This window comes from Rattus rattus, chromosome 4 (assembly GCF_011064425.1).
Source record: "Rattus rattus isolate New Zealand chromosome 4, Rrattus_CSIRO_v1, whole genome shotgun sequence".
In the NCBI taxonomy this organism is placed as follows: Eukaryota; Metazoa; Chordata; class Mammalia; order Rodentia; family Muridae; genus Rattus; species Rattus rattus.
The window spans coordinates 137,991,256-138,018,179 of NC_046157.1; the positions used below are offsets into that span (position 1 = coordinate 137,991,256).

Sequence of the window (26,924 nt, forward strand, 5' to 3'; positions counted from 1 at the left end):
AGATATAGGTCAGAAGAGAAGAGAGCCTTCCAAAGAGACTAGGCTAGGACAAAACTGTTTCTCGGCTCTGTAAGGAACTGTCAATGGGTTATTTCTTGATCTTCGTTTACCTGAAGGCTTGAGCCTCATGCATCATAGGCTCTGAAAACGTTAGCACTGAGAGTCTGAGAGCAAGAGCACCTACAAATGGAGGATAATGCCAGCTTTGCCTCACCAAATAATGAGCACGTGAAAAGCTGCTACCATTGGATTATTTAAATGGTCATGTCTCCACTAACATTTAGTATGATAACCGTCATGCCAGTATATTATCTGTACACAAAGCTGGAGAGAAGCTAGTCTTAGGAAAAGACAGAGAACCCAGAAAGGGTGATGAAGAGTGGAGTCACTTATATACATCGTGTCTCCTAGCTGCCTTAACGATTCTTGATATTCTATAATCTCCTATGACCGAGAATTTTAAAAATTAAAAGAAGAAATCACCCTATTGTTTCCAGTTACATGTAAGCCAACAGTTAGCCTTATTTGCTGCTACTGGATCCTAATTTAAGGAAGGCTATAAAGAGAACTGGAGAAGGGGACCTAGGGCTTTGCCTCAGCTATCTGAGTAGGGAGTGCAGAAGAAAGGAATTGAGATTTGAGGAAACCAGACTAACCAGGGCCTTCAATATGCTCCCATTAGGAACTGTCTGGATGGGAAGGGTCAGGCTTTCTATGTGTCTAGTCAGCATGGAAGCCCAGATTCCCAAGCACCTCCATTGGCTTCTCAGAATTCCTCTATATGAGAAGCTGGTTTCCCAGTGATGCGCTGCCAAGGTTTCAACTGTAACTTCCACGAGATTCAAATTAACTAAATAGAATGAAACAAATACCAGACAAATACCGAATGTTTTCCCTCATATATGGAACCCAGACCTAGACTTAAGTATAAATACATCTATGACATGAAAGCAGAGAAAGACTGGGCGTGGATAGGGGATGGAGAGGTCTAAAGAAGGAATGTGACCAACACAGGGTAATCAGGAGAATGAAGAAGTCACACACGGACAGTCTAGTTACTTACATGCATGGACACACACACATACACGCACACCCTCAGAGACATGGAAGCGGAAGGCAATATATGGGTATATGAATTGGACAAGTGAGGGGATAGGAAGGGGTGAAGAAAGGGAAGGGGACAACTACAATGAGAAATATATGCACACACGCACATACACATGCCCGCACAAACACACACATACTCTAATATATCCTCCTTCTAAAACAACAATAGCAAAAACCAAACAAACAACTTTTTGTACAGCTCAGTCAGCTAAGTGCTTGTTCTGCAAACTTGAGGATCTGAGTTCCACCCCAGTGCCCAGAGAAAGGGCTGGCCGTGGTGGAAGGAGTGCATTTGAAATACCAGCACTGGGGTGGAAGAGACAGGAAGAGGAGGCTGGCAGGCTAGCCAGCCTGGTCTAATCAACCCGCCTCAGCTCACCTTGAGAGATCCTGTCTCCAAAAAAGGGTGGAAAGCTTCCTGAGGTTGCCCTTCGGCCTCCACACATGTGTGTACATGCATATGTGCACACACATTACGTTGTTTTCCAAGGATGCTTTTGTCTGTCATCTTTTTACTTTGGGGGAAATGACCATGTCCAAGTAATTGGTTGTCCTCTAATTGTTTTTAAGGGTTCAACTCTTTTTCCCAATTCAAACTGAATCACCTCATTATTGTTCAACTGCAGGAGATCAGGTGACTTAGAAAATCTATTGTCTGCTGCCAGGAAGGTCCTTTAAGAGCACCTCACCCCTCTAACATCTACTCCTTACAGAGCACCACGTCACTTTCCTCAAACCTGCTGACATGTACACAGGGGCGCTGTGATCATCATGGCTCCTCCTGTGCTTCCTGTAACAGAAAACACCCAGCCGCCATCCTGACTGTACTCTCCCTTGAGAAGAGGTCCCAAGTCAACAATGTTAGGAAATTGCATTTTAAGCTTCTGTTCTAGAAGAGACACATTCTCAGAGATGAGGGTAAGGAAGTGCTTCTAGTAGAGCAATAAAATACTGATTAATTTCATGTTTCTCTCTTTTTTGGTTCTTGTATTTTAACATACTTATTTACTGTGTGAACACCAATTATCCATTAAAAGGACATCTGGAATAGGCGTCCCACAAAGCCTGTATTTATTACTATGAGTATAATGATAAAATTAATGTGCTTATTGTGTATATGCGGAGTTTAAACCATTCTACCCAACATGTGTTTGGATAAATTTATCTTCATAAATGTTTAGAGATTTCACATTACTAGATTATCATGTGGTGAAATCTAGATTTCTCAGAATCATACAAGTCTCCCATTAACTGTCTCCTGCCACCTCATTTCAGAATCTTCAATTCAGGCTCCCAAGTCTGCTAAATGCAGACTATTAAACTCTCCCCCCTGGTAAACTCAGCCTTTAACCCCTATTCTGCATCCTGTCCCATAATAGAGGCCTAAATGAGTTTCTGCCTCAACACTGGATACATGTCATTAGCAGCCATGTGTCTTAGCAACTTAAAGGCCCCTTTAATGTCTTTAAATTGTCCCCATTTCAGTTACTATTGTATAAATTCAAAGGAATCCTATCTACGGCACTGAGGCAGTTGAAAGTGGGCCAATAGGCCCCCTGCAGTCTGATGCCGAGGTATTTAATTTTATCCTGCTGATATGCCTGACCTTGAATTAGGTCTTCTATTTATATAAATTAGTGTATTATAACATTCCTGTCATTTCAAAGCATGAACAGCATCACCACACATCCCATGCAAAAAGGGAAAAGTGACTTTTTAATCCAGAATCTTCCATGCTGCCTCCTCCTCCTCCTAATAAAGCCCTTGCACTTATCCAATGCACGCTCCTCCTGAGGATTCCTCAGAGTGGCCCTCCCTGTTCTCTGATGGCGACTGAGTGGCATGGTGCCTCATACCTATGGGCAATGTGACAGTCAGTCTTGATTCTCAATTCCATAGCAGTGTCTCAGGTTGAAAATCTCTTAGCATGCCTGTGGAGGGAATTTCCTACATGTTTAACAGTCAGGAAGACCCGCTCTAAACATGGCCAGCACCACTCCATGAGCTCAAGTGCCAGAGTGAATAAAAATGAGAAAGTATGAGTTCCAAGATTCATTTCTCTCTACTGCCTAACTGCAGTCACAATGTGATCAGCCATCTTCCCTGCCTGCCTCCATCTTGCCTGCCTGCTATGATCCTGCAGCCATGATGGGCTGGCCCCTGAAAGTAAGAGTCACAGTAAACTCTTTCCTCCTTAAATTATCAAGTGTTTAGTTACAGCCACAAGGACAGCAAGTACTGTTAGCCCTTAATACCCACTGGAGGGATAGCTGAAGATCAAATAAAGGGAGCACGACAACTGTCACACTGGATGAAAACCCATGGGCCAGGAGATCGGGTCACACTGTGATTCTGCATAGCCTGCTCTGTCTGTCTGTCCTTCTAGACCTCAGTTTCCCCTGTGTGTGATGTTTCTTGCCATTCTTATTCCACAGGGATAGTGATTAATACTTATCATTTAAACAAACAAACTGCAGTATCCCCAAACAAGTTCCTCCTTAATCCTAATGGTGAAGACGGTAATGGCCATAAAGATTAACAGCTAGGCTTGCTATTTCCTTGTTCCCAGTCCCAGGGAACGAGAGAGAAGCATTTAAGGTGGTTTTAAGTCTTGGTTTTAAAGATGTTTTCCTTGTCCATCCGTAGTCAATAGCATTTTCATCTCCTCTTAAGAAGAGGTTAGGAAGAAAATCTTACTTCCTCGTGTCATTAGAGCATGAAAGTTAAAAGCTGAGAACAGAGTTCTGTTTCTTGATTTAAATCCTTGCCCTGTGAGCTGTGCAATGCTGAGAAAATTATCTGACCTTTCTGATCATTTCATTTCCCATATGTAACTCAAGACAGTACCCATGTCATTTAACATGAGAACTGAAGGGATACTATTCGTAAAAGATTTGTGTAAAGAAGGACTGGCATACAGTGGTACTTTTAAAGTGTCTGTTGAACGGGCAAATAAACTAATTACGTTCAAATTAAAAAAAAAAACGTTTGCTATATATAATTATATGTGTATTATATGTCTATCAAAATTACTTCTGTTTACCTTCCAAACATCCACACCTGTCCCTTTGACATATCTTCTCATTTGGAAGAAACCCTATCACCTCTTCAGTTACAACTTCCCCAAAGCAGATGTAAGTGCTAAAGCCAACTTCACTCTTGTGTTCCCTTTGCTGGAAAGCACCCTGTTACACCTCTCAATGCAATCCTATCCCCTTTTGTACATTAAATACCTCCCTCCAGCACTGCTGTCCTGCAGAAAGAAATCTCCAAGAAGCACCCAAGAGAGCAGGGCCCTGTGAGTGACCCAGAAACCAAGATTTAATTGCTGATCTCTGTGTTGACTTTGTCTGCACAACTTACTCCTAACACAATGAACTCAGACATGCCTTTCTGTGAATCTCCAAACAAGCAATGCTGTCTCCTGTATAGGGCACTCTTCCTTGGCAGTCATTTCTTCTGAGAAGTGACAGGGGAGAAGTGGGAAAAACAGCTTTGTCTCTGTGCATAAGACTGCTCTCAAGAAGTGAAGAAGTGCATGCTGACAGGAGCCTGATATAGCTGTCTCCTGAGAGGCTCTACCAGAGCCTGACAAATACAGAGGTGGATGGATGCTCACACTCAAGCATTGGACAGAGAACAGGTCTCCAATGGAGGAGTTAGTGAAAGGACTGAGGAGCTGAAGGAGTTTTCAACCCCATAGGAAGAGCAACAATATCGACCAACCAGACACCTCAGAGCTCCCGGGGACTAAAGTACCAACCATGGAGCGACATATGGCTCCAGTTGCATATGTAGCAGAGGTGTCCTTGTCAGGTATCAATGGGAGAGGCCCTTGGTCCTGTGAAGGCTTGATGGTCCAGTGCAGGGGAATGCTAGGGCAAGGAGGAGGGAGTGAGTCAGTGGGTGGGTAGGTGGGTGGAGCACCCTTATAGAAGCAGGGGGAGGAGGACAGATAGGGGGTTTCTGGAGGGGAAACTGGGAAAGGAAATAACATTTGAAATGTAAATAAAGAATATAACCAATAAAAGAAAAAAGAAAAGGCTGCTCATGTCTTAACAGATTGTGTGGTACTGAGAATGAGTACTCTGGGTTGTTTTCTTAAACACTGGAAGTGAAGTTCCCCTGGTATTCAAATGTAAGGGTAATTCAGATGGTTGTGGACAGGATGGGGAAAACTATGACCACAGCGAGTCAATAATCAGAAAGATTATCACAAATATCAGAAAAGGGGGTGTCAAGGGCATCCAATGGCATGACTGCTGGAAAGCTGAATAAACTACGTCAACAGTATACACACCTCCCTCTTCCAAGATCCTTCTCAGCATTCCTGACATCTAGTTCCCTGCCTCGTTTTCTTGCCCCTCAACCCTGGATCCCATCTCTAACTTCCCCTCCTTTAGAAAACAGTATTTGGGTCCAAGTTACCAACTTGAGCATCATCTGTTACAAAAACCAACCCCCCTCAAAAAAGAAAAAGAAAAAAAGAAGAAGAAGAAAAAAGCCCACACTTCATTGCTTGATATCCTTTGGGCCAAAAACTTTGCAGAATTCAGCATTTTCAAAAACTCCCAAAGAAGAAAAAAAGAAGAGCGAGTGTTTTTCCAGCCCACTGAACCGCATCTGTATAGAGACTAAATAAATAACATTTTAAAAACTCCTGGATGTGAGCAGATCTGCATCACCAACAATGCACTGTGTTTATGTGGAGAAGACAGAGGCGCACACATTTTATTTTACTTCATTTCACTTTGGAACTGTGTCTCCTTTCCAACATACATCTAATACACACACACACACACACACACACACACACACATATGTGTGTGTATGTATGTATGTATGTATGTATGTATGTATGTATGTATGTATGTATTTATATAAAAACTCTAGAGAACTCGAGGCCAGTATCTCTCCTTTCTTTGGGATCCCTTCCTCAAGGCCTTTCTTTTTCTGTCCCCAAACACCAGAAAAGTAAGAAATATTTCTACCGTCTTGGAGTGAATCTTATCCTTCAATAGTTTGCCTGGACCCATCCACGGCCCATCTTTTAACTTCATTTCGACCTTTGGTCGGTGCTCTCCCCACTACGCTCCTTCCATCAGCAAGCAGACTCTCCCACCCCACACCCCACTGCTGCCTACCCTCAAGCTCTCTCCAGACCACTCCCTTTATATGTCGGCACTTAATCTGATTTTCCCCTTCATGCCTTTTTCATTACTTAGTTCATCCACAGCACATAAATTAGCGCCTTTGTTTTCAGTTCCCCATGTGCCCCATTCACACCAATTCCAAATAAATACTTGATTCCCATCCATTTAATCCAAACTAATTCATATTCCCTCTCCCATCCCCCACCCCTACTCCTGCCTCACTTCTCATGCATTTCTCTCTCTTACAGCACTGAGTCCTCTCCTTGTACCGTTCTTGTCTTTCGGGACCATTTAGATAGAGAAGATTTTTGTAGGCTGGATAGAGACTGCTCCCCTTGCTAGCTTAGGGAAGTCCTGTCCTATATCACTGCCAATTTCCACAGGCTAGAGCTTGCAAGGTCAGTTTAACTCTGCGCCCTGGTGTCCATGAGCATCATCCCTCCCTGCGGACACATCAGCCCCTGGAGTCAGGAAAGAAAACTCGCTCCACTGAGAACGCACTTCTCCCAAATGCTTGGGTGCAGAAACATCAGAGACACTGCTTTCTGATCCTGGAACACCCATGATGAAATTTCTTAGGCATCAGACTCAGTTCAAACGCAAATCACTTTTGTCTCACGAGCACCTTATATACATTGTCTGAAGGTAATATTTTATAACATTTTTTCTTTATCTGCATTTTGGCTGTTGTTTGTGTAAAAAGCCAGGGGCAAAACTGCCTACTGGTGTCAAATGGGGATCTCAAAAAGACTTGCAGAGGGTCTGCAGAGATGACTGTTGGCCCAGTGTTTATCACATAAGCATGAGGATCTGAGTTCTTCAGCGACCACATAAACGAAAGGATAGATGTGGTGGTTCTTAATGATATTCTGCTATCCTCACAGATGGTGCCTGGTCCTCATCAGAGACCTTCCTCCAGCAGCAGATAGGAGAGGATGCAGAGACACTCAGTAGTAATTATGTGGAGAGAGAGTCTAAACCAGAGATCTTCATGGGCTCCCTTCCCTCGGAGCTCAGGGAACCCGGAGGGAAGGAGGGAGGAAAAATGACCCAAGTAAGAGGGGATGGAAGACACCAAAATCTTACTTCCCATGATTCAGCGGGAACATGGCCTCAGATGGGCTCACAGAGCCTGTATCAGGTCCTCTGCATATAACTTTTGACTGTTAGCTTAGTGTTTCTATGGGACTCCTAACAGTAGGAGTCAGTGTATCTCTGATTCTTTTGCATGCTCTTGGGATTCTTTTCCTCCGAAGGGATTGCCTTGTACAGTCTCCATATGGAGGTTTTTGCCTTGTCCTATTGTATCTTGTTTTGTTGGATTTAGTTGTCTCTGAGAGGTCTGCTCCTTTCCGAAAGGAAATGAAGGGAGCAGATCTGGGGGAGAAGGGAGGGAGAGGGAGAGTTGGGAAGAGTGGAAGGAGGGGAAACTTTGGCTGGGATGTACTGTATGAGAGAAGAGTCTATTATCAATAGTAAGTAAGTAAATAATTAAATAAATGAATAAGTAAATGAATGGATAGATAGATACATATAGAGATAAGTAGATAGATAGATAGATAGATAGATAGATAGATAGATAGATAGGTAGATAGGTAGGTAGGTAGATAGATTTTATACATAGAGATAGGTAGGTAGATAGATGATATATATAGAGAGATAGGTAGATAGCTAGCTAGATATATTATATATATATATATATAGAGGTAGATAGATAGCTGATATATATATATATATATGTCGATACATAGATAGATGATATATATATAAAGATAGACTATATACGTAGATAGATAGATATAGAGAGATAGGTAGGTAGGTAGGTAGGTAGGTAGATAGATAGGTAGATAGATAGATAAATACCAAGTATGGCAGTGTACTTTTATAATTACAGAGCTGGAGAAGTAGAGACAGGAGGATCCCAAGCATTCACTGGCCAGAAAGCCTAGCCAATCAGTGAGCTTCATATTCAGTATGAGAGCATTTCTCAAAATCTAAGATAGGAAGGAGATTGAGGGAGGCACTGAATGCTGACTTCTGGCATCCATGTGTGAACACACATGCACAACCCCCACAAACACACATATCAACACTAAAAAGGAGCAAGAGTTTGGAACGTTTGGGGTTTGTGGTCAAGGATACTCAATCATTCTGTAGCTCTAGCTGACCGACTCATCTCTAGTCTGCATAAAGCTGTTTTAGTTATCGAGAACCAGTGTCACCATCAGGAGTGACAACCCGAACCACCACAGCAGTAATAAGAACAAAACAACCCCACCACTGTTGTTAGTAAGCTACCATGACCTGCCATGAGAACTGCCCATTCAACCTTGGAAACTATCTGTTACGTGGACACGATTACCTTTCTTTATAGATGAGGAGACTGAAGCTCAGAGGAACTAATGTCTATGAATCGTAAGTCTAGTAGAGACAGAACACAAAACCAAGTGGACTTGGCTATAGCGCCGGCTCTTAACTGCTATTTAGTACTGCCCTTCTCATAAGACACACTGACGAGGCCAGTAAAGATCCTTTTGAGAGGGATGTTGGCATTTCCGTTCATTACAAAGCAAGCAGTTGCTGGAACTGTGCATAATGACCTCCACCTCGGTACGCACTCTCAGTAGCCGGTTTTAAAGGACAAACCCCCAAGTAACATATCAGTCACCAGTCACCACCTGGATATCTCTGTGGGGTAACAGGTGGAAAGAAGAAAATGATCTGGATTTTTACTCACCACCCCTGAAATCTCTGTTCCTCCGAACTGCCTTGAAACTACACAAGAGGGAACCTGTTTGGGGTCAAAAATTCAGAAAGGTATCTATTCACTGCCATGCATTTCCCAACCCAGCACGTCTCAACACTCTTGCTTAATATTGCCTTCTCTGGTTTCCTTGGGGCACAGGAGGAGCAAGCTGTGCATTGCAGCCTGGAGGTACTGTAACATCTTGTTATTACTTTCTTCTCTGACTCAACAAAGAAATAAAAATTAAAAGTTGAGCACGGTATCAAGAGAGGGAAAGGACACACAACACAAGGAAGCATTGACGTTGGTGTGGGGAACTGAAGAACTTGAGCTCAGATTCAGATAGGAATCTGGAGCTGGGCCAGGAAACGCAAAAGCTGTGCTAGGGAGACCACTGCCCAAACCTAGCAAGAGTCACGCAGAGTTCTTGCTCAGTCCTAGGGGTGTATGCCTAAGTCAGGAAGCAATTCGAGTCCTCTTTACTGCACGAGGAGTACCACGGATGCTAAAACCTATGGCTTCATTTTCCTTCAGGAAAACTGTTCACGGTCTCACAAAGACATCACGGGGTTCACCCGAACATCAGAGTTGAAAGAAGCCTTGGGGGCCATATTGTTCAACAAATGTGGAAAACAGGGCTCCAGCAATAGACACACAGTCACAGAGTTAGTCAGTGGCAGAGCTAGAAACGGTACCCAGGTTGCCTGACTTTCTAGCCAAGGTGACTTCCTTGGTGACACGGGGTACAACAACCACCACCACCACATGCCACCACACTCCCATGCCTCACCCCAAGCCCAGGTTGGATGGGCTGGTTGTGTTTTTAGGCAGGGTCTCACTCTGCAGCCCTGATTGTCTGGCACTCACTTATGGAGCTGAGACTGGCCTAAAACTCATAGAGATCCAGCCACTTGTTTCTTCTGCCTTCCACATCCTGGGACTGAAAGGCCTGCACCACCATATCTGACCCCAGCCATTGCTCTTCCCTCATAGGCCATCACCCACTTACCCTGAGAACATTCGCTCTCTCTAATATCACTGGGGAGTCCCCATAAGCAGTATGTAAGAACCATACAAGTGATACACTGTTAGCGACTCACTTAAGAACTACCAATCCCAGTAATTGCTCCTAGTGGCACTTCAGCCGACCAGGAAGAAACATCACCCCGAGCTCCAACCCCAGAACTGAAAACAAAGACCATCTCAAGGAAAACGGCCATTTCCTTCTTTGTTGTGTGAACCCCTGACTTCCAGATAGTCTCACTGCCCCAAAGACCAGTGTGATTCCTTGGGATCAGCACAGAAATTGTGAGTAAAACACACAGAACCCCAGTACTTCCCCACCCATCCTTCCCACAGACACGTAGAGCAATGTAATCACTTTAGCAACTTCTCGGTAACAAGCTCATTAAAAAGCAATTCTGCCATCTCCCCATAAAGCACGCGCCAGAGAACAATGCAAAAGAGGAGATGCCAATTAATTATAGAATGATCACATCTAATGAACTCTGAAACCCTCCTGCTGTTGGTGACTTTGATAAAAAATCAGGGATGCTGGGAAAAGAGTGGATAGGGACACCCTGGCTACCTTGCTCAACTGTGAATGCTTTGAAATGTAACCCTTCAACTTTTAATGTTGATCACACCTGCGGAGACACACTCACAAAACAATGGCCAAGGCCAGCGTGGAGGGACTGGGGAATGCCACGTAAGTCTGTGAGTCCTCCCACCACTACCCACTTCCATCAGCCTCAGGACTGCCTGGTTCTCTGCTGGGGTTGGCATTGCTTCTGAAACTAGCTCTCTCCTCAGCCAGGCAGTGACAAATCCATGTCCTGGGCTAGAACTTCCTAAGATCTTAGGGTCGGAAGTGAGTCACTCCACTTCCTCTCTGTACCCTCCTAGCGAGCCTGAAGATGACTTCTTATAAGAGAAGCCCATCCCACCACCAGGGGAACACACCCAAAAGAGGGAGAAAAGACCTGCGGCCAACTTGTACCACTACCTGTGTGAGTCCTCTGGTGGGCCTTTAAGTGGGAGCTTTTTGTATAAACTTTCCGGCACCCGTTAAACTGACAGCGATGGACCCTCTTCTTGTTTTCAGGGCATGTGTCAGCCCCTCCCCCTCCTTGCTCACTGTCACTCTGTCCACTCTTAACTGCTCCAGCTGGTGTCACGGCTGCTGCGGCCGCCACCCCTCCCGCCTTCACTGAGCTGAGGGAGGCCTTCTTGGCCACCAGTTTCAACGTCACTGTGCCATCCACGGCTGAGAGAGGCTGTGAGGCTTTGACCAGATGGCGGCTGAGCTCCGGGGATGAGGGGGGCGTTAATGAGGTCACTGCGTTGAGCTGGGCCTGGTTGACGGCTGTGTAGCTGTCTAGAGAAGAGCTGGTTGGCTGGAGGCTGAGGCAAGTCTCAGATAGCAACTTGTCCCGAGAGAGCAAAATGTCCACTGCAGAGCTCTTCTCGCAGATGGTGGCTTCCACTGGGAGCAGCAAGGGGTCTAGGCGCCGGAAGCTCTCCTCAATGCACGGGGGAGGAGAAGCGTGGAGGAAGCAGTCCAAGTCCTCGCCAAAGGTCTCCGAGATCCGCCGGGGTTCTGTCTGGAGGTAGCGTTCCAACTCAAGGCATGTCTGTGAAGGAAGGAAGGAAGGAGAGAAGTAACCATCAGAGGTAAAAGACACCAGGAGGCCATGCATGTATTGACAGGCAAATGGGAAGGACAAAGAAGCTGTTCATGCCTAGTATCTGAAATGCTCTTGCCTATGCTATGGGCCTGATACTTTGGTATTTACTCTTTGAGTATTTCTGAAGAGTTCAGCAGGGCCACATGGAATGACTTTAACCATTGTTGTAGAGAAACCCAGGGCCCCAGAAGGACTACCTTATACTTTCAAAATTCATAGAACCCCAACATCTAAATCACGATCTCTTTCTATTCTATCCATTCAGCAGGTAAGACACTCCCAACATTCCTAGGGCTTTCCATGGAAGCAAGATACAAAGAGAAGAAAAGACTGTACAACATGGTCCCATTTAATTTTCAAAACAGACTCGATTAAGTCACAAAACTAAGTCAACTTTACAAATTGATCTGCACAGAAAACCATAGCTAACCAAAGAAGCAACTTGTAAAGCTATTAAGGCAAGAGCTAAGCCAACAGCCTCAGGTTGGGCCTGGGTTCCATGACCATGAGAAATAGATATCATTCTACGGAATGCCTATTATAAAATCCTTGAGACATAAGACAAAACCCCTATTACCCGTATAGTACGTTATAACAAATACAATTGCTCTCCACTGTGTGGCAAGGGGCATGGGCCTTATGATTGCTTAGCATCTCTGACTATCCAGTCAATGTGAGTTCAAAGACAGCAGTTAAGACCTATGAAAGGTGCCAGGTATGGTGGGATATAATTTTAATTCCAGTATTCAGGAGTCAGGGGGCAGGCAGATCTCTCTGAGTCTCTGGCCAGCCTGACTTAAGTAGTGAGTAAAAGAGCTATGAAAGACAGAAGATTATAGCACAACATAAACGTTTCACCAGGTAGAGAGAAACCAAAACAGTTTAGTTTTAGCAAAAAAAAATCTTCTACCAAGGTGCTAAGCCCTTGCAAGATGATAAGGACTTGGTCAAAAGTAAGTCTATATTTCAAAGTTCTCTATTTTGCTACTCCAGACTCTTACATAAAATGACATTGCTAACTTGCACAATCACCTCACTTCCACCCTCTTCCTCTAAAGGCTTCAAAAAAGAAATGCTAATGGCAATTCAAAATATGACTAACTCCAGATTTACTGCCTCCACGATGCTTCAAATCAGCCAGTGTCCTGGTTATAGGAAGTTATTCTGTTCAGAACATACTCTGATGATATACCAAGTCATGTTGTGTCTGTCAAGGATTTTATTTTGGTAACACTTAAGCCAACCAGTTTTTAGTCAGATTTCAGGTGAGTCTTTGCATTTCTGAATAAGAACCAGATTCATGACAAAAAAAAAAAAAAAAATGAGCTTTGGGTTTCACCGCTGGTGTGCAATGGCATGAGCTGATGAATGGTTCCCATAGTCACTCAACATTCACACTACAAGTATTCATACAACTACCATGCCTGAAGCAAGGCTCAGGGATTTATATGATGAAGATGTGATCATAGATCCATGTAATGTGGGCGCAGAGCAAATAGTCATAGGCTGAAAGTGGCATGAATTCACAAAGCGGGGTGACTGCAAATGCACTCGTAAGTTGTTAAGGGGTCAGTGTGTAAGGAACTCTCACTGTCTAATGTGTGTGGTGCTCTCTAAGGAAGGCTTACTTGAAAGCTAAGTTCTGATGCTTTACTTGCCAATAAATATCTAGGTTGGTTCTCCCAGGCACTTTATATTACAAACAAATAACCCAATATCTTCTCCGGTTTAGAATTTGTAATACCCTCTCTGGACCCCTTTCTGAATTCTATGCCTGAACATGTCCCCTTTCACTTTTCACCTAATGGCTGTGAATTTTATCACCATCTTTCCACTGTGGAAGCCCTCGGTCAGCACCTAGTAGATTCACTTCTGTGTTATAAAATTCTAACCTTTAAGCTCTTAAGCTCCCCTCTTAAACTGTTTCCCACCAAGTACAGTGCCTGGCATCCAACAGGTACTTGGTGTTTATCAAAGATGCAATTACTCTGTACTACTGCTGTGGTCATTATATCTCCTCCACTTGTCAAAAGTCAGTTACCCCAGTAACTGCCCCACCCTCGATATCTAGTGAAGATTAGGAAAAAAAAAAAACAAAAACAAAAAACTGGAACATAACTGTATATGTAGTTAGTTCCCTTCCTCTGTGTATGCGCCATCAAAATCTATGTGCTTCTCTTAGTTCTCCAGCACCTTGTAGATGTTTTTCCTGTTATGTTATTATTTTTATAACTGGTTCAGTAGAGGAATCCATCATTACTGGGAGCAAGGAAAAGGTATGTTAATGTCCAGATATTTGGAGATTTTTCTAGATATCTATTACTATTTCCTGGTTTTATTTCTTTGTGATCAAATGACAGACTTTATGGGTATCAAGCCCTTTAGATTTACTGAGGTTTCCATTACAGTGCAGAGTATGGCCCATTGTGCTGAGGCAGGCAGTTTTAGAAATGACCACTAAAACATGGCTTTGAATATACAAACAGAATCAAGACTGTTTCTTGCCCTTTTGCCCAAAGAGGAGAACCAGAGATTTGAGAGGCGGACATGCTCCAGGTAAAAGTCAGCTGAGTCATGGGTTACCGGATGTCCTTGGGGTAGTTCTCTGTCTCCTGCGCAAGGATTAATGTGACACACCTGGTTGCCGTTGTCTGTGGAAGGAGTTTTACTATAACCCTGTCTATTTAAACAGATTTCAATTCAAAGATGTGAAGTAAATGGATTGGTCTGAGGCTCAGATCCCTTCAGATTGTACGTTCTGAGAAGCTGGAATATTTTAAACACATCGGAATCTATTATAGAAGGATTTAAAAACCAGCCTTCTCACTACCTCCCAGGAGTCTCTGCTAGGAACGAGGAAATATCACAGCTTCTAAAATCTGCGCTGCTCCAGAAAGGCTGTAATTTGTAGGACATCTTCCATGACTGTCAATCAGGAGGTGCAGAAAACTCCACACAGTCACTATGAGGAATTTTTTTTTTTTGTCTTAAGAAAACTAGTCCCTGTGATATCCATTAAAAATAAATAACAAATTAGTAGCTTAGATGAAAGACAGACTTTCAGCAGGAACTAGGATGAAGAGTTTAAAGAATTTCCTGTCACGAGTACAGGAACTAAAATGTTACGGGTAAAGAGAGTGCTACGATGAGATTACATCGAAGAAAAGAGCTCACTTGCAACATCATTTATAAACATCTGTAAAACTGCTTTAACCAATGCCTTCAATGTTCAATTTGAAATGGGGGGGCTACTATGTGTTCATGGGTTTTAATATTATCAATTCTACATACCCATATAGGTATATACAGAAAGAAATAAGTTTATATTATGTACAAGTATACATACAGGTATCATCTAACTCTGCTGTCTTACTAAAAAAACTTAAAGGTTAAGATAGTCCACTAGCAATGGCACAAAAGCCGGGGTTCATAAATATGACCATCCATCAGAGGGAGGTAGAGCGCACTGGAAAATCACATGTTCTATGCATTGGGGCAAAAACTATAAGCTAAGCATAAGATCCCATTGTCTCAGAAAATAATGAAAGTAAGGGATGGCCAGAAGGGAAGCAGAGTGCTGTCTAAGGAGGTCTTAGTGGCCAAATCTGGACTATGAGGGGACATTTAGTTAATGATAATGGTTTGTAACCCACCAAATAAAACAAAACCCCATGTTACCATAAATGAATGTTTAAATAAAAGGAAAGGCACAGTTTTTCCTTGTATAAAATTACAATTTATGCTCACGGGTTTTATATATTACCAATTCTACATACCCATACAGGTATACGGCTGATAGGAATTTTAAAAAGAGTCATGAAACAAAGAACAAAGCAATAATGATACAATCACGACTCATCAATGGAAGCTCAAGTCAAGAGACAGACATGTAAGAAACAAGGATTTTGTCCTCTCAAAGGATGGATGCCTCAACCAGACGTTAAGTCCAAAGACAAAACGTGGTATCTTCAGAACGGGGAAAGAGAGTGGATACCACCTGAACCACTTGATCATAGTAGCATACCAGTGACAACTCATATTGGTAACATGCATCCTCTGTAGGACATGTTCAAAGGGGAACTGCATTATTCTGTGGCATTCCTGCCCAAGGAGCATAAACCCAACCTAATCACGAGAAAACATCAGGCAAGCCCGAGTAGAATGCATTACACAAAACAACCGGCCGGTTACAAATGTCAAGGTCATAAACTATAAAGAGGCTGAGAAGCTATGACAGACTAGAAGAGATGATATGACATTTCAATACAATGGCTCTTAGATCAATAAAATATTGGGAGAATAATGCAATTCAAATTATACACACACACACACACACACACACACACACACACACACATATAGCTAATGGTATTTTCCCAATGACACCTGGTGATGATAATAATACTACAGTTAGATACAGTGAAGGGAAGGAAGAATGAAAGGGAGCAAGCATCAACAAGCTAGTAATGCCTCTAGGCTATAAATCTCAAAAGAGTTCACATGTTTCTTTCTATTCCGTGACACTCCAGCCACTAAACTCCAGGTCTGGGTCAGCATGTGTCAGTTTAATGACACAAATTATGCCCGTCTGCTATATCACCTTGCTGATGGAGGCTTCTTCTAGCTGACCTAGTAATACAACTTAAGGTTTGATCCATTGCATCAGCCTGACTCCTGAACAAACCATTACTTTCAGCAAAGGGAAAGACTCTTTCCAAGTGCTAAATGATTCTCTTATATATTTATGAGTCATAGATAAGCTCCGTGAAGACTGTGATATCCCACCTCTGAAATGCATGGCTTCTCTGCCCAGTCTCCTAGTAAATATCATCTGAAAGTGGCTCTGAAACTATCTTCCTAAAAGCTCCTCTAATAACTCGCTTCATGCTTTCACAGCCCTTTTGCTTGTTGAAACAAGCTTGTTAAAGGTAATAATCCAAGACCTGGCTTTAGAAACAGAACAGAAGTGCGCTGGTGAACAGGCTCCATGGGTGAAGGCGCTGGCAGCCATTCCCAATGGTCTGAGTTTGGAGTTTGACTCCTAGAACCCATGTGGCAAGAGTGAACTGATCTCCACATGGGCACCTTGACATGACCCTACCCCATCCCACACAACACTTATATACACACAGTAAATGATTAATAAAAGTATTTTAAAAAGAAAAGACTGCCAAGCAACCAGAGCTTCCAGGAAGTAAGCCACTACCTAAACACTATACATGGACTGACCCTGGACTCTGACCTCATAGGTAGCAATGAATAGCTTAGTAAGAGCACCAGTGGAAGGGGAAGCCCTGGGTCCTGCTAAGACTGAACCCCAGTGAACTAGATTGTTGGGGGGAGGCAGGGGGGAGGATGGGGGAACACCATAAGGAAGGGGGGGGGAGGGATGTTTGCCGGAAACCGGAAAGGGAATAACGCTCGAAATGTATATAAGAAATATTCAAGTTAAAAAAAAAAAAGATTAAAAAAAAAAGACTTCAAACCTATTACTGCCATACACTCTGCTTCTATGACAAGTTCCAGAAACCAGAGTTGAAGGAGAACAACACAATTCCAGTCTTGTAGCAAATAAGCCCATCGAAAATTCCCCTCCCACTGGCAGTAAGCAGTAACTGTCCTGGGTTCAAGAGAAATGTAAAATACTTGGTTTTATGATGCCAAAGTCGCCAAATGGCTTTTGCCCAACCCATGCCTACTGCATCATGAACTATTCCCAAACCTACCAATGCAGAGGGCAAACTGTTACATCTCCCCTCAACACCTCCCTGCAGGGTTTCTCTCGCTCATTTCTCTTCTTGACTTTTCCCCAAGTCCATATACTCAAAGCAACCTTTCCCCTGCCCTCCTACTAATCGTTCTTCACTCACATTTCAGCATGGTGCCGATCTCCCACAGGAAGGCTGGTCTACAAAACTGGTGCGAGAAAGTGGACTGATTGCCTGATTGGCAAATGTTGAAAGACACTCCTCGCCAAGCCTGGACAATGAGACGTATCTGCTAAATGAATCTAAGTGCAGACACACTGGTGGGATGTCTGGATGTTTAAGATTATGATCTTAAAAGCACAGAGTGCAGATTCTAGACTAGGCTTCTCCCCCCACCACCACCCAGATAGCTTTTAGGGCATAAAATGTTTTAACTTTTATTCTGGGCCTCAGTATAAAAATGAGACAAAGACATAGGTGAAGTATTTTTGCTACTACTTAATAACCGCGGCATGACGAGTGGCCCAAAGTCTTGGATCTAAGTGTATTCAAGTTAAAAAAAAAAAAAAAGGAAAAGAAATTACATTTTGCTAATGCTTATTTTTCTGGAATAATGCAAAGTCAAAGGAATAAAAGGGCAGCAGTCAATACCTAATTTGCTAATCAATCCATGGTCATTTGTGGTTCCCTTGCCAGTTGTCCATCGTCACAATAATCCCACTTCCCTTGCCTAAAAGGGTCAAGAGTTAAGCCTTCACAGAGATAAGGCAATTTTAAGGAAGACATATAGCTACAGAAACATGGAGAAATCCAGCCTCCCACTTCTTGAAACATGCAAAGTCCTGCTTCCTCTGAGATCAGACCTTGACCTGGTCTTGCTCTTAATGTTGGTAATGACTACTGATGACGATGCTCCTGGCAAGGAAGGGGTGAACTCTTCTTCCAAGCAAGAATGTTCACCCAGGTAATTACACACAGGTGAACTGCACTTGGCTGCCCATGGGAACCTCTTCCTGCCAATTATTATATGCGGTTTTGCCACGTGCTATTAACCACAGTGCCACAGTCCCTAAAGAGGCTCATAGAGAGAAAGAGGGGAGCAACCTTTTGCTTTCTCCTGGGAGGGCCCTAAAACTCACTTTGTGTGTGTGAGTGTGTGTGTGTGTGTGTGTGTGTGTGTGTGTGTGTGTGCTTTGAAATCTTCAGACACATCCCAGAATGGAAATTCAGCATGATACCAAACAGGCTACTGATAGGAAGGGAATCAGGTTCCTTTTCTGTAGACATTTTCTAAAATATTCTTTCCAGAGGCTTTGTGGGTGTGCTTATACTTAGACTTTTTATCAAAAAAGACTTCATCCAATTCCTGAAATCAACAAAAAGATTCATACGGATTGATATGGGTAAGAACTTCATGGGTTTTCTCTCTTCAAAGGATAGGATCAAAGATGCTGACATATTTCCACTCTTTTGAAATTAGGGCAGAGCTGAAAGATGGGAAAGAACCAGTGGTGTTTAGTACCATTTTTCTCTGTGGCTGGATGTGAAGAGACACCACGGACAAACCCAGGAAGCCTATGGGAGAACCTCAATTTCCAAACACTAGAACTCTGTCACCTCAACACTTTAAAATGGGTTGAAGAAGAACAGTCCGTCACACAGAACATCCTTCAGGGCAGAATGAGCAAAGGAACCAGTGTCCAATCCACCTCCTACAGGCTTAGAAAGTCAGACTCAAGACCATTTTTATCATTTCTTGATTTTTATCACCAGCACATTAGCATAGAAATCTGGAAAAGAATGGATTCTGCCTAGAAGACTCCAATAAGATACAGTATAAGTAAATATCTTACTTCACCCTTTAGCTACTAGGTTTAAAAAAGAAAAACCCACATCAACAGCACACCCATTGGTAAATAGTATTATTTATTGCTGTCAGATCTGCTAACTCCACAGAACAACCAGGGTACTGTAGCCAATGAAATTCCTTCTGACTCTTTCTCAGATCCATTGGTTGCCAGAGCTGAAACCAAATTAAACATCTCCCTCTAGCAATTTGTAAATTCTGAGAGACAATGCTGTGAAAATTAATTCTAAACAAACACGAAAGTTAGGAAATTTATATGGAAACCTCTTTAGTGCCTCTCCTCCCCAAATCATTTCCAACATACAAAGAAAATATTTGTTTGTATATTTTTCCTTGGGGAAGCCAGGAAGGAAGGAGATGAGATTAAAGGCCTGGGAAGAGGACGGTGTCTTTGAAATTACTTCCCCTGGGTACAAGATGTACAGCATCCTCAAATACCCCTTTGATCTTCCAAGGGATTTTTAGTTGCAACGCGTAAAGTGGATCCTACAAACCACCATGTTCCAAATTTAACACGAATGTCACGCAGTCCAGGCAAAGCTGGATTTTGGGTTCTTGAAGGAAGATTCTAGGTTTCCCTTCTTGTCCAACTAGAAATGCCTGATCCTGCCTCTTAGCAACAATTTTCAAAGTAATAGTATCAACTGGAAGCCAGATGGACCAAGCACAAACAGACTGACAAAACTCGGTTCTTTGTAGTTTTTTCTGGGTGCAGCCTCCCAAAACAATCCAATGTGAAGTCCAGTCAGCCCTCAGAAAGGTTCCTCACTGTTCGTCAGACACTGAACAAAAACTAAGTTCCAACTTGGGAGTGATTAAGATACTATTGCACACCAATAGCTAGACAGAGAGATGATTCCTTGTCTCCTCTACGCATCTCTTCCAACCAAGCCACCATTTAGGACCAAACAGGTGAGAATACTATTTGCTACTAAGTACCCTAAAACCAAGTTTCAGTAGATGTTCCAACTTTAGTCATTATTTCACTCTCATGCACATAATAAGCAGCCTGCCTTAAGAGTCGAAGAAAATTACTCTATACACTGCTGTCAAGAGCAATGGTCTATATCTGAAAATTAAACAAAACAACTCCCTAAGGTAGTGGTTCTCAACGTCCCTAACGCTGCGACCCTTTAACACAGTTCCTCGAGTTGTGGTGACCCCAACCATAAAATTATTTTGTTGCTACTTCATAACTGTGAGTTTACTACTCACAGTATTTACAGTAATGTAAATATCTGATATGGGTCTCGAGTTGACAGTCCTAAAGGAACAAGTATATTCCAGTTGGTGACAATGCTAAGCCGTTCCCAGACAGGAAGAAGAGCTTCTCACAGAGCCCATGGACCTGGGGAAAGACCTCTTTTCTGCAAGATGGTGTCCCAAGAACAACAATGAGCCTGACGGTTTTCGGCTTCACCATTAATTTTCCATAAAGAGCAGTTTTCTTGACGAGCGCTTGTGTCAGGCAGGGCCTGATGCTTCGGAAACCTGTAATTATTCTTGGCTCCCCACCCCCCACAGCCTCTGCACCTGTGTCAGTTCAAGGCACCAGCTGGCCACGTCGTGCCTCCTGCCTCCTAAGAGAGGGGTGGGAGGGGGGCATCGCTGAAAACCCAAACTCATGCTACTCACTTCCTCCAAAACGCACACACAAAACAAAAAATTTTAAACTCACCAATCGCAATCCCTACCCCCCCCACCCCAACATGCCTTGCCAAAAGAAACAAATAAACACTAATTGGCTAGAGAGCTCTCTCTCATTCAAACTAAAATTACTGAAAAACACAGTTAACGGGGAAAGGTCTGACAAGGGGTTATTAATCCTGTTTTACAGCTCACTCGTACACACCCCACCCGTTCCGATTAACCCTGTACGCACACTCACACACCCTCCACAAACTCCAGGGGCCTCCTTCCTGTCAGCAGCCAGGATGGGAACATGCCGAAACGATGACATCATCTCCCCTTCCTCTCCCAGGTCACTGCTCAGCCTGACTGGGGCTACTGGGATTATTTCTTATTTATTTAGTAAAGTCGTTTCACTGACACCCTCCTAGAACACTGTTCCAGCCTTCTCAGTTGGGTTAATTAAATATGCCCTTTCTCTACTCTCCGTAGTACACACACACATACACACATACGCACACACAATTACTTCTTTGACTCAAGGCACCAGTGCACACATGTACCGTGTCCTCCTCTCCCTCTCAACAGCTTGAATTTCCCGAGAAGAGGAGGTTCAAAGTCCACTGGGACCCTCGGTGGCAGATGTAATCTAGTTGCTGACAATCACAGAAGACACTCAGAATACAGCTTCCAGGAACCTCTGGTGCGGAATGTTACAGACAATGCAGGGTACGGGAAGAGTGGTGTACTTCCTCAGACCATGGAAAATGCCAGCCGGGGGCACAGGAAAGCAAGCCCTAAACTGCTTTTCTTGCCCAACAGTTGTGATTTTGTGTAACTGTGTACCTGAGGAATCAATTTCCTAAAATATTTAAAACGGCCAAGTGACGGAGCAACCTTAACCATTCTGAGCTCAGTTCTCATCTACTGGAGGAATGGGGTGAACTTCTAAAGCATGCACTGTCTGTGGGACATGGATGGCTTGAAGTAGCAATGGAAGATCAGAGTAAGACCGAAACATAGAAGTCTGGGTCAGAGCATGAGACGCCCACTGTGAGGGGAAGGGGTTTGGAGGACCTGGACTGTGGCATGAGACCCCAATGCCTCAGACACTCAGTAATCCTGGCTTACAGAAGGCTATGATCTTGTTTTTCTTGGCTCCTCAAGGTTATCAACTTCATAAAGTATCTCAAACGTGAACTTAGGGAGAGTATGAGTGTGACGAAGACATCTGGACTCATTCCTGACTGGTGGCCTGCCACATCCATTTGTTCCACGAGTGAAAGGTGGGCGAATGCAGGTATGAATGGATGGATGAATGAATGAATGAATGAATGAATGAATGAATGAAGCAAGCAGCTCTGATTCGATCGAACAGCCATCAGTGATCACAATCCTGGAAACAAGCGTCCAGGAATGTGATGAACTCAAAAAAAAAATTCTTCACTGAAAAACACCAGAGACAGGGTGGCTGTCCGTGTTCAAATTTCTTAGGAAGCTTTAACTGTAAGTATCATGTCTGCTTCAGGGCTGTTTAGGATACGTTTATATGTTTACAGTACAGAACAAATCGTATTCTAAGCTGAGAGGAAATTTTATTTCATGGAGTAGCCCTGGAATATGTACCTGAGTGGAAAGAAAATCCATTTCCTTGGCCCACAGAATTGCCATCTCCCTTGGCCATCTCCTTCTCTTGCTTCTAAAACACTGAGAGCAGCAGGTTGGACAAACAGACACCATGCTCTTCTTGTCGTCCCCCCCCACACACACCCCGGCCTGTGAATCTGGCTCACTGTCTACTTTTTCTGCCTCACCCCTCAGCTTTCTTTCCCCAAGCAGGGGTTCTTGCTTCTCTATAAAGCGTGTGAACCACATGTTCAATGGCTCCCCTTCAAACTTCTGCTGCTAATTCACTAATGGCCTGCCATCCTCTACTGCTTCACCATGGCCCCTGCTGACCTGCCTTTCTCCCTGTCTCTCTTTCACTCACTGCATTCCTTGGGCAGACATCATTCTAAGAACAAGTACCTTTGTGAACCTAGTACCAGTTCCTGCCCTCTGACTGCCCGGTGTGTAGGCTCCTGGGTTACTGCACATCAGCACTGTTTAGCCTAGTATGTTTCAGTTCGTCTTTACCTACGCAGACAGTCCTTCTTTGGCTTGCCTGAACAAACCAACCCAGAACGCCCCACCCATTCATCTCCATACTACTTCATCTTATGTGCAACTTAGTGTTTACAAAGTCCCGGACTAAATTTGATAACACTCGAATTGTATATAAGAAATACTCAAGTTAATAATAATAAAAAAAAAAAGTGAAAAAAAAAATACAATCCTTAAAAAAAAACAAAGTCCCGGACTGATCTCGGCTTTCCGCTTTCATGTTTAACTGCCCATCTTTCCCTACAAAGAAGAGCAGTTCAGAGAAGAGACTCTAATGTACCAATTAGGCCCTGGCACACAGCAAAATGCCTTTAAGGAGCATCTAAGATACTCTGGTTGAATGAACAAATGAAGCTATGTCTCAACTCAGAGTTTTAGGTAACGCTTGAGATGATCTCTGGAGCCAGGAACTCCATCCTAAAATGGCATCACATTGATGTGAAAGGTACCATCATTTCGCCTAGAAGGCACCTGCTGCCGATTCACACTCATCAAGCAGGAGGGGGAAAGTCTCTTCTGAAGACAAAGACGCCTCCTTGGCTTGCCCATTCCAGACAGATGCAAACACCTGCCTGTTTCTTCTCTGCAGTCCGTATTGCATCATGAACTTCCAGAGCCACTCAGATGAACAAAACCCACCCCTCTCGGCACCCACATGATGGAAGCTTATTAACCGCTGTCCTGGGGGAACAGGGGAACCACGGAGAGGCTCGACCCATTCTATAGCATTTATTCCCATTGCTGCTATCACTAATGGGATGTCCATGACGAAGGCTAATCTGCCCACTGGACTCCAAAGCATGAAACACCTAACAATCTGGCCTCAAGGATTAGCAGCAATATAACCATCAAACCATAAGCAAGACGGTTTTCCATGTAAGAGTCCATTGCAGCCTGCACATGTCCAGCCACCACAGTTTTCTGCCATTCAGACCCATTCCGTGGGTGAAGTCCTTCGAAATCCTTTTGTTGGTTCATTTGTCTATCTTTCCCATCATTTCCTAACAAAGAAGCATCTTCTTCCTCTCTGTTCCCTTTCAGAATTTTACATAAAAAAGATATCTCTACTGAGAGGTACTATTTATTTCAAGGCATTATTCCATGGGTACAGGCTCTCAAGCACTGGAAGTGAGCCAAAATTCAATTAACAGGGGATGGCGTTTGAACCAGCCTGAGCTGGAGGTGAAAATATTGAAAAGTGTCTGTACAGGATTCCCTTGAATGTGTGTATGTGTTTGCACGCACACTACTGACAGCACGCGTATATTCCTTTTAATGCATTTCAGATGCCTCTTCCTAATGCTGCCATGGTTGGGAGTCACAAACCTGTTCCCTTTCGAATTCATTATGTTAGGCCCTGGGAATCTTCCACGGGCTGCCTGGGAAAAGATGAAAGAGAAAAGAAGAGATGGTTCTCCATCGTGTAAGGAAAAGGCCCACTTCTGAACCACTTGTGAGGATGGTGCAGGTTTCAAATTAACCATCCAACCCAAGTTGACAGGAAGACTCAACTGCTGGGACCCTGAAGTTTGGATTCCCGTCACTCCGGCACCTCACTTAACCTTACGTGGCTTGACTGATAGCGGGTGACACGCACTTTCAAGCACACCAGACTCTTATTGAAGAAGAGACACTAATTTGAATCATCACTGCCGTCCGTCCTCTCTCCCCCTTTGTTCCTGTCTGAACCAATTTCCATAGAGTTTCAGAGACATCATCAGCCCATGCGAAGGGGAACTCCCAAAGGAATGAGAACTGCATTAGCTGTGGAAGGGAAATCTAATTTCCAATCCAGTTGCTTTGTTGTTTCAACCTCCAAGGAAGGTTGCTACGTATGCACAACCCAAATTAAGTTTTAAACCATTACCATGATAAAAAAATTAATAATAATAATAAAAACTCTCAGGAGAGAAAAATGGCCCTTGGTACAAATCTCCTCACAGGATGAAGGTCAGTGCCACAGGACTTTGTGGGTGGTCTGAACTTGAGGTTTCAATCATTTTGTCCAATAAAATAGCTAAGAACGTGCAAAGCATTGCACAGGACACTTACCACTTAGAGTGAACTAATTCTTAGTCAAACTCGGTAGTAATGTAAAAATTCTTAAATTATTTTGTTGACATACCTCACAGAAACATATTATAATGGCCCAAATTACAGATTTCTCTTTGGTATGACAAGATAAGCCAATGTGATTTCCTAGTGCCCTACTTACTGGAATAAGGCTCATGGCAAGACACCAGGGTGACTACATCATTAATTAACCTGAACCACATACCGGAACATCACTGCTAATAAACTCGCCTATAAAGAAAACATGTTTTCTCTACTGAGAATCCTGGAATGTGGGGCCCCGGCAGAGCCATTACCTTAATTAAGGGGAATTTTGATGTTTTGCATGAACGTCTTATCATTGCAAGTTTGGTCAGATTTGGTTTGATCTTCAATGACTCAACATTCTTCCTTGCACGTTTTGAAAAACAAAAGTGATATCTGCACTCTCAGCATTTGTTAATGCCCCCATGAATGGAAGGGTCACTGTCTACAGAGTTCTTAAAAGTACACTGCGAGCTGACATTCCCTGATTTACTGATTCAGAAACCTATAGAAACCCACCATTTCTCTCTACAGACAAAAACCAAAAGAAACTGGCAGACAAGGAACAAAGTCATAACGAGAATACAGAATTTTTATTAATGAATCCAATATTTTGAGTGTAGGACTCTGCATATTCGATCCACACAATGTGAATCACCTGAATTATTTTTCAAACAGAGTTAATGTTCTGAAAACCACCTAAAAATGTTTATCAGTATTTTCACAATCTCACACCTGGGAGTCCCCTTGTGAGACCCTATAGGCTTCTAGGATTAAAATTGCAATTTATAGGGAACCTGACCTAGTAAGAAAATTGGTATTTCCACATTTACACAGCTAAATCAACAGTAAACCCAGAAATAGAATCAAAAGGTTTCTGGCAAATAACAATTAGGTTCAACAATTCTGGTCCAACCCAGACCCCTGATTAAGGATCTCGGTGGAGTCTAAAGCTTCAACACAGGATTCCTCAGAAATGTTTGAGGAATAAGAGTTCCCGATAAGGGAATGGGATCTTTCCAGCTCCAGGAAATCTGAGGCCCTTGTCTGATCTCCTTGGGCATCCCATCAAAACACATGCATGTCTTGTGTGTCACACACACACACACACACACACACACACACACACACACACACACACACACAGACACAGACACAGGGGGCGGGGTGTGTGTGTGCTAGAGAGATGGCCGTCAGGTCATTGGTTAAGAGTTCACTGTTCTTAGAGAGAACACAAATTTTGTTCCCAGTACCCCTGTCATGCAGTTCCCAACTGATCAGACCTTGAGATTCAGGGCAATCCAATGCCTCTGGCCTCTGAGGACACTCAAGTGTACATACACACTCCTACACAGATACACATGGATACACATAAACAAAAGTAATGAAAAATAAGATTTTAAAAATAATTTTTAAAAAAGCAGAGGAGGAGGAGAAATGGAAGCAATGGAAAAATAGAGCAGCAAGCCTCTTCCTTCGGAATGTGAAGATCCATCAAAAATTTGGCCCTGCTTTCTACCTGGAATGTAAGCATTACTTTCAAAGCATCTTGACTGTAATCATCTGGTAGTAACACACTAAACTGGGAAAGGACACTGTAGACGAAGTTGAGTGTAGTTCAGACATGGGTGGTGGCAGATCATGTTAGCATCTTTGGGGAAAGGGATAACCAGACTGTCCTGAATAGCAAAGTCTTTCAACTTTGGGACTTTTTAAAGCATTTATTATCAAGGGCAATATGGAGCAAAGAATGTAGACCAAAGTCAG

At 43.2% G+C, this 26,924-nt stretch overlaps 1 protein-coding gene across 1 annotated transcript in view; it reads right to left on the reverse strand.

The window, feature by feature from the left end:
- Klf7 (Kruppel like factor 7) overlaps positions 1–26,924 on the reverse strand; it is a 93,741-nt gene that overhangs the window by 39,168 nt on the left and 27,649 nt on the right. The window contains exon 3 of the mRNA XM_032901220.1: positions 11,012–11,639. Coding sequence (XP_032757111.1) covers positions 11,012–11,639 — 628 coding nt within the window. The remainder of the gene's footprint in view (positions 1–11,011; positions 11,640–26,924) is intronic.